General features: G+C 67.1%; 1 protein-coding gene across 1 annotated transcript; it reads left to right on the top strand.

Annotated features, from left to right (window-relative positions):
- Nucleotides 1-2,426: 2,426 nt before the first annotated feature.
- On the top strand, nucleotides 2,427-8,232 carry LOC309684880 (lipolysis-stimulated lipoprotein receptor-like; the record flags this gene model as incomplete). The annotated part of the gene is made up of 5 exons (XM_082500725.1): nucleotides 2,427-2,451; nucleotides 2,552-2,674; nucleotides 4,181-4,489; nucleotides 5,839-5,958; nucleotides 8,176-8,232. Coding segments are annotated over 5 exons (634 nt in total), but the record flags the coding sequence as incomplete, so codon positions are not given.
- Between the last annotated feature and the right edge of the window lie 207 nt (nucleotides 8,233-8,439).

The following is an 8,439-nucleotide window of genomic DNA, read 5'->3' as shown; positions in this document are numbered from 1 at the left end:
AGGCTTTTTTTTGGGGGGGGGGGAGGGGGGGCACAGGACACCCCGAAATCCTTGGCTGGGGGGGGAGGGGGGGGGATGGGGGGGGCGGGGGGGGGGGTGGCCGCCCCCTGTCCCCTCGGAGCCTGGCGGCGCCACCGACACCACAAGGGGACATTTGTCCCCAGGACAGAGTGATGTCACCCCCCCCCACCCCCCCCACCCCCCCCCCCGGGAGAGGAGGGGGGGGGGATTTAAAAGGGGGGGGGGGGGGGATGTGGACATCTGGGGCCACTGGGCCACCAGTGTGCTACTGGGGGGGGGGAACACGGGGGTCTTGGGGGGGTCTGGGGGGGGTCATCACCCCATGGGGACCCTTGGAGACACAGGCATGGGGGGGGTCCCGGAATTTGGGGGGGTCCCAGAGGTTTGGGGGGGTCTGGGGGGGGTCATCACCCCATGGGGACACGTGGGAACACAGGCATGGGGGGGGGGAGACCCCGGAATTTGGGGGGGGGACCCAGAGGTTTGGGGGGGGGACCCAGGAATTTGGGGGTCCTCAGGCATTTTGGGGGGGTCCCAGGGGTCTGGGGGGGTCTGGGGGGGGTCATGACCCCATGGGGACACGTGGGGACACAGGCATGGGGGGGACACCCGGAATTTGGGGGGGTCCCAGAGGTTTGGGGGGGTCTGGGGGGGGTCATCACCCCATGGGGCACTTGGGGACACAGGCATGGGGGGGAACACCCCGGAATTTGGGGGGGGGACCCAGAGGTTTGGGGGGGGACCCAGGAATTTGGGGGTCCTCAGGCATTTTGGGGGGGTCCCAGGGGTCTGGGGGGGTCTGGGGGGGGTCATGACCCCATGGGGCACTTGGGGACACAGGCACGGGGGGGGGGGCGGAATTTGGGGGGGTCCCAGAGGTTTGGGGGGGTCTGGGGGGGGTCATGACCCCATGGGGCACTTGGGGACACAGGCATGGGGGGGGACCCGGAATTTGGGGGGGTCCCAGAGGTTTAGGGGGGGGGGAATGCAGTCATCCAGGGGGGTCCCCCCATCAACCCCGCACCCCACAAGGGACCCGCACGTCTGGGGACACCCCCCCGCACCCCCCCCCCCAAAATTCCCCCCACATACCGCTATGGGGTGAGCGCCCCAAAGAGGGACGCGGTGTCCGTCTGTCCGTCCGGGCGGGGATGGGGGGGACGAGTGGGGGGGCGGTGGGAAGGCCGCAAATATGTACTGGGGGGGGGGGGGATGGGGGGGTGGGGGTGGGGTTGGAAGGGGGGGGTTGGGGGGGGGAGGGGCAGGGCCACCCGGGCGGTTGGGACCTTGGGAGACACGATGGCACCCTGTGTCCCCCCCCTCCCCCCGGGGTCCCCCCCAAAATCTCTGGGTCGTGTGTCCCCCCCCCAAATCTCTGGGTCCCCCCAAAAATCTCTGGGTCCCCCCCAAACCTCTGGGTCCCCCCCAAACCCCTGGGTCCCCCCAAAAATACCTGGGTCCCCCCCAAACCTCTGGGTCCCCCCCCCAAAAACGCTGGGGTCCCCCCAAACCCCCTGGGTACCCCCAAAAATACCTGGGTTTCCCCCGCCAAACCCCTGGGTACCCCCAAAACCTGGGGTTCCCCCAAAACACTGGGTCCCCCCCAAACGCTCGGGTCCCCCCAAAAACTCCTGAGCCCCCCCCAAAAAAAAACCCTGGGTCCCCCCAAAAACCCCTGGGTCCCCCCCAAACCCCTGGGTACCCCCAAACCCCTGGGTACCCCCAAAACCCTGGGTCCCCCCCCCAAATCGCTGGGTCCCCCCCAAACCCCTGGGTACCCCCAAAACCCTGGGTCCCCCCCCAAATCGCTGGGTCCCCCCCAAACCCCTGGGTTCCCCTAAAACCCTGGGTCCCCCCAAAAAAACCTGGGTCCACCCCAAAAATAGCTGGGTACCCCCAAAAAACCCTGGGTCCCCCCCCCAATGGTCGGGTCCCCCCAAAACCCCTGAGCCCCCCCCAAAAAGCCCTGGGTACCCCCAAAAATACCTGGGTCCCCCCCAAACTCCTGTGTCCCCCCAAAAACCCCTGTGTCCCCCCAAACTCCTGTTTCCCCCCCCCCCCCCAAAACTTTGGGGGGCACTCGGGGGCAGCTAGGACCTGGAGGCACGGGTGTATGCCCCGCCCCCGGAGGTCTCTAAGCCACGCCCCCTCCGCGGAGGCCACGCCCCCGCCGCCTTCTGGCTTCGCCCTCAGGTGCGGCGCGGAGCGAACCACTACGCGGAGGGGAGGGGGAACGCGATGGACCCTCCCTCCTCCAAAACCCCTTCACCCTCCCCTCCCCGCAAGGTTAATAGGGCTACGGGGGGGCTCAAAGCCCCTCCCAGTGCGGAGGGAGTGGGGTTTAAACCTCTTTATACCCCTTTTTCCCCCCATTTTCCTCACTCGCCCACCCCCGCGCCGCCGCAATGGTCGCGCCCGCACCTGCCCGGAGTGGGCGTGGCCTCGCCGCTACCTGGGCGGAACCACGGCGGCGGGAGGGGGGCGCGTGTGTCCCCCCCCTTCCCCCCTCTCCTTTTATGAGCCCGCCCAGGTGCGGCGCGGGAAGGGGGCGTGGTCAGGAGAGGCAGTGGGCGGGCCCAGGTGTGCTCGGCCCCGCCCACAGCTGCCGCCGCCATCATGGCCGCCGTCATGGCCGCGCTGCTGGCGCTGCTGGGTGGGCCCGGGGTGTCATTAAGGGGCTGGGGGGTTAATTAAGGAGCTAATTAAGGGGCTGGGGGGTATTTAAGGTGCTGGGGTGGGAACTGGGGGGGGTAATTAGGGGCTGGGGGGGGCTCTGGGGGTTAATTGAGGGGGGCAGAGGGGTTCCGGGGGGGGGGTAATTAGGGGCCTGGGGGTTAAATGAGGGGGTAATTAAGGGGTTTGGGGGGCTAATGAAGGGGTAATTAGAGGCTGGGGGCAATTAAGGGGAGTCATTAAGGGTCTTGGGGTGGAATTGAGGGGGTATATAGGGGTTGGGGGGGGCATCAGGGGGGTAATTGGGGGAGCAGAGGGGGTCCTGGGGGGTAATTAATGCCCTGGGGGTAATTGGGGGAATAATTAGGGGCCGGGGGGGGGGGGGGGGGGGCCTCTGGAGGGCTAATAATTAGGCACCTGGAGGTAATTAGGGGGGCAATTAAGGGCCTGGGGGGGGCAATTAGGGGGATTATGAAAGGGAGTGAGGAGTAATTAAGGGGGTAGTTAAGGGTCTTGGGGGGTAATTAAGGGGGTAATTAAAGGGATTGGAGCTAATTAAGGGGGGGTGATTGAGGGGGGAGTTAAGGGGCTGAGGGGGCAATAGGGGGGTGACATGTGCCAGAGGGGGGGGACAGGAGGTGACAGGGGGTGGCAGTGGGTGACAAGGACCAGGGGAGGTGACAGGAGCCGGGGGGGGTGACAGGGGGGTGACAGGGGGGTGACAGGTCCCAGAGGGGTGACAGGGGGGTGATGGGGGGGTGACAGGGGGGTGACAGGGGGTGACAGGTCCCAGAGGGGTGACAGGGGGGTGATGGGGGGGTGACAGGGGGTGACAGGTCCCAGAGGGGTGACGGGGGGTGACAGGGGGTGACAGTGGGTGACAAGACCTGGGGGAGGTGATGGGGGGGTGACAGGGAGTGTGACAGGGGGGTGACAGGTCCCAGGGGGGTGACAGGGAGGTGACAAGTCCCAGAGGGGTGACAGGAGCCAGAGGGAGGTGACAGGGGGGTGACAGGTCCCAGAGGGTGACAGGGAGGTGGCAAGGGGGTGACAGTGGGTGACAAGACCCAGGGGGAGGTGACATGGGGGTGGGAGTTCCCAGAGGGGTGACGGGGTGACAGGTTCCAGAGTGGTGACGGAGAGGTGACAAGTCCCAGAGGGGTGACAGGTCCCAGAGGGAGGTGACAGGGGGGTGACAGGTCCCAGAGGGTGACAGGGAGGTGGCAGGGAGGTGACAAGTCCCAGAGGGGTGACGGGGAGGTGACAGGGGGTGACAGGTCCCAGGGGGAGGTGGCAGGGGTGTGACAGGGGGTGACGGGTCCCAGAGTGGTGACAGAGGGGGTGACAGGGAGGTGGCAAGGTGGTGACAGTGGGTGACAAGACCCAGGGAGAGGTGACACAGGTCGTAGAGGGGTGACAGGGACCAGGGGGGAGGTGACAGGGAGGTGCCACCCACCTAACTGGTTGTCGATGTCCCCCTCCCCAGCCCCTGTCACCCCCTTACAGGTGACAGTGACGGACCCCCGGACGGTGGCCCTCCTCTTCCAACCTGTCCTGCTCCGGTGTCACTACCAGACGGTGGCCCTCGACCCCCCCATTGTCACCTGGAAGTACAAGTCCTTCTGTCCCACCCCGCAAGGGGACAACGGGATTGTCACCTCCCCTGGGGACGTCCCCGATGTCACCTCGCCCTGCCCGGATGCTGCCCGCACCGTCCGCATCGTGGCCACCAAGCAGGGTGGCGTTGTCACCCTCGGGGACTTCTACCGAGGACGCGGCGTCACCATCTTGGGAGGTGGGGGACGTTGGGGGACATCGGGGGCGGAGGGGGACGTTGGGGACATCGGGAGGGTCACAGGGTGTCACCAGTGTCGGGGGTGACGTCACAAGGGTGTCACGGGGGGTCTGGGGGGACCCCAGGGGTGTCCCCGGGGTTGGGGGACAACGTCCCCAGGGTGTCACCAGGGTCTGAGTGGAACTCTGGGGGTGTCACCGAGGTGTCACAGGGGTTGGGGACAATGTCACGGGGGTCCGGGGGCGGACTCCAGGGGTGTCACCGGGGCTGGGGAGGGTGTCACCGAGGTGCCACCAGGGTTGGGGACAACGTCACAGGGTGTCACCGGGGGCCTAGGGGACCGCAGGAGTGTCACCGGGTGTCACTGAGGTGTTGAGGGGGACCCCGGGGGTGTCACTGGGTGTCACCGGGGTGTCACGGGGGTCAGGGGGGACCCCCGGGACACGAGAGGGGACACAGGGGGTCCTCCAGGGATGTCACCAGGGTCTGAGGGGACCCCAGGGGTGTCCTCAGGTGCCACTGGGGTGTCACAGGGGTGGTGGCGGGACCCCAGGGATGTCACAGGGTGTCACCAGGGTCAGGGGGGACCCCAAGGGTGTCACTGGGGGTCGGAGGGGACCCCAGGGGTGTCACCAGTGATGTCACCGGGGTCTGGGGGGACCCCAGAGGTGTCACTGGGGGTCACTAGGGTGTCACTGGGGTGTCACCAGGGTCTGGGGGTCCCCCAAGGGTGTCACTGGGGGTCGGAGGGGACCCCAGGGGTGTCACCAGTCATGTCACCAGGGTTCGGGGGGACCCCAGGAGTGTCACCAGGGGTTGGAGGGGACCCCGGGGGTGTCACCAGTGATGTCACCAGGGTCTGGGGGGACCCCAGAGGTGTCACTGGGGTGTCACCAGGGTCTGGGGGTCCCCCAAGGGTGTCACTGGGGGTCGGAGGGGACCCCAGGAGTGTCACTGGGTGTCACCGGGGTGTCACCAGGGTCTGGGGGTCCCCCAGGGGTGTCACCGGGGGGTCGGAGGGGACCCCGGGGGTGTCACCGGGTGTCACCAGGGTCTGGGGGGACCCCAGAGGTGTCACCGGGGTGTCACCAGGGTCTGGGGTGACCCCAGAGGTGTTACTGGGTGTCACTGGGGTGTCACCAGGGTCTGGGGGTCCCCCAAGGGTGTCACTGGGGGTCGGAGGGGACCCCGGGGGTGTCACCGGGTGTCACCAGGGTGTCACCGGGGGTCAGGGCCATACTGGGGGGACACCCCAGGGATGTCCCCAGTTTTGGGGGGGTGGTGGTGATGTCACCGGGGTCGGGGGTCACCTTTGTCACCCGCGGGACGCGGGGGTCCGGCGTTGGCAGGGGCGGAGCTGAGCCTGGGCCCGGCGGCGTGGGGTGACAGCGGCGTCTACATCTGCACCGTCACCTCCACTCAGGACCTGGAAGGCAACAACGAGGCCGTGGCTGAACTGGTCGTACTGGGTGAGGCACTGGGAGGCACTGGGAGGGCTTGGGGGGGGCACTGGGGGGCACTGGGAGGGTTGAGGGGGGCACTGGGAGGCACTGGGAGGATGCTGGGATGGACTGGGATTGCCGCAAGGGGCTCAAGGGGCACTGGGATGGACTGGGAGAGCACTGGGAGGGACTGGGAGGGCTTGGGGGGGGGCACTGGGGGGCACTGGGAGGGTTGAGGGGGGCACTGGGAGGCACTGGGAGGATGCTGGGATGGACTGGGATTGCCGCAAGGGGCTCAAGGGGCACTGGGATGGACTGGGAGAGCACTGGGAGGGACTGGGAGGGCTTGGGGGGGGGCACTGGGGGGCACTGGGAGGGTTGAGGGGGGCACTGGGAGGCACTGGGAGGATGCTGGGATGGACTGGGATTGCCGCAAGGGGCTCAAGGGGCACTGGGATGGACTGGGAGAGCACTGGGAGGGACTGGGAGGGCTTGGGGGGGGGCACTGGGGGGCACTGGGAGGGTTGAGGGGGGCACTGGGAGGCACTGGGAGGATGCTGGGATGGACTGGGATTGCCGCAAGGGGCTCAAGGGGCACTGGGATGGACTGGGAGAGCACTGGGAGGGACTGGGAGGGCTTGGGGGGGGGCACTGGGGGGCACTGGGAGGGTTGAGGGGGGCACTGGGAGGCACTGGGAGGATGCTGGGATGGACTGGGATTGCCGCAAGGGGCTCAAGGGGCACTGGGATGGACTGGGAGAGCACTGGGAGGGACTGGGAGGGGTTGAGGGGGGCATTGGGAGGCACTGGGATGGACTGGGAATGCCACAAGGGGCTCAAGGGGGACTGGGAGGCACTGGGAGGGTTGAGGGAGGCACTGGGATGGACTGGGAATGCCACAAAGGGCTCAAGGGGGACTGGGAGGTACTGGGAGGGCTCTGGGCTGGACTGGGAGGGCACTAGAAGGGCACTGGGAGGCACTGGGAGGGCACTGGGAATGCCACAAAGGGCTCAAGGGAGACTGGGAGGTACTGGGAGGGCTCTGGGCTGTACTGGGAGGGCACTAGAAGGGCACTGGGAGGCACTGGGAGGGTTGAGGGAGGCACTGGGAGGGCACTGGGATGGACTGGGAATGCCACAAAGGGCTCGAGGGGGACTGGGAAGTACTGGGAGGGCTCTGGGCTGTACTGGGAGAGACTGGGAGAGCACTGGGTGGACTGGGAGGGAACGGGAGGTTACTGAAAGGACACTGGGAGGGACTGGAAGAGTACTGGGAGGGGCTGGGCGTGACTGGGAGAGCACTGGGAGGGACTGGGCTATAAGGAAAGGACAGGAAGTGTGCTGGGAGGGACTGGGCCATACTGGGAGGGACTGGGTGAGCGCTGGGAAGGACTGGTGGGGACTGGGCCATACTGGGAAGGACTGGGCCATACTGGGAAGGACTGGGCCATGCTGGGAAGGACTGGGCCATGCTGGGAGGGACTGGGCCATACTGGGAGGGACTGGTAGGGAGTGGGTGAGCACTGGGAGGGACTGGGCCATACTGGGAAAGACTGGGAGGGACTGGTAGGGAGTGGGTGAGCACTGGGAGGGACTGGGCCATACTGGGAAGGACTGGGAGAGTGCTGGGAGGGACTAGGTCATACTGGGAAGGACTGGGTGAGCACTGGGAGGGACTGGGCCATGCTGGGAAGGGCTGGGCCATGCTGGGAAGGGCTGGGCCATACTGGGAGGGACTGGGCCATACTGGGAGGGACTGGTAGGGACTGGGTGAGCACTGGGAGGGACTGGGCCATGCTGGGAGGGACTGGGCCATACTGGGAGGGACTGGTAGGGACTGGGTGAGCACTGGGAGGGACTGGGCCATGCTGGGAGGGACTGGGCCATGCTGGGAGGGACTGGGCCATACTGGGAGGGACTGGGAGGGACTGGGTGAGCACTGGGAGGGACTGGGCCATACTGGGAGGGACTGGTAGGGACTGGGTGAGCACTGGGAGGGACTGGGCCATACTGGGAGGAACTGGGATGCCCACACAGCTCCTGGGGGGGGTGTGGGGGTGTATATACCCTATTTGGGGTCCCCAATTTGGGGGGGGGGGGGTATGTGTGTGTCCCCCCCCGGACATCTGTGTCCCCTATTTGGGGTCCCAAAATTTGGGGGGGGGGGTCCCGTCCCCGTGTGTCCCCCCCCCCGACACCGCGGTGTCCCCTGATGTGTCCCCCCCCCCTTTGGTGTCCCCCCAGCGTCCCTCCCGGAGGCCACCGCCCTCTTGCCGGGGGTCCAGTTGGGGACACTGCCAGGTACGGACCCGGGGGGGGACACCCCAAATTGGGGACCCCAAAGAGGGGACAGAAGTGTCCTGGGGGGGGGACACCCCAAACTGGGGACCCCAAAGAGGGGACAGATGTGTCCTGGAGGGGAGGACACCCCAAATTGGGGACATAGGTGGCCTGGGGGGGGGACACCCCAAATTGGGGACCCCAAAGAGGGGACAGAGGTGTCTGGGG

This window comes from Vanellus vanellus (genome assembly GCF_965231255.1).
Source record: "Vanellus vanellus genome assembly, contig: HAP1_SCAFFOLD_2400, whole genome shotgun sequence".
Lineage (NCBI taxonomy): Eukaryota > Metazoa > Chordata > Aves > Charadriiformes > Charadriidae > Vanellus > Vanellus vanellus.
Note: the sequence above shows the minus strand (reverse complement) of the source record. Positions and strands in the feature narration are given on the sequence as shown.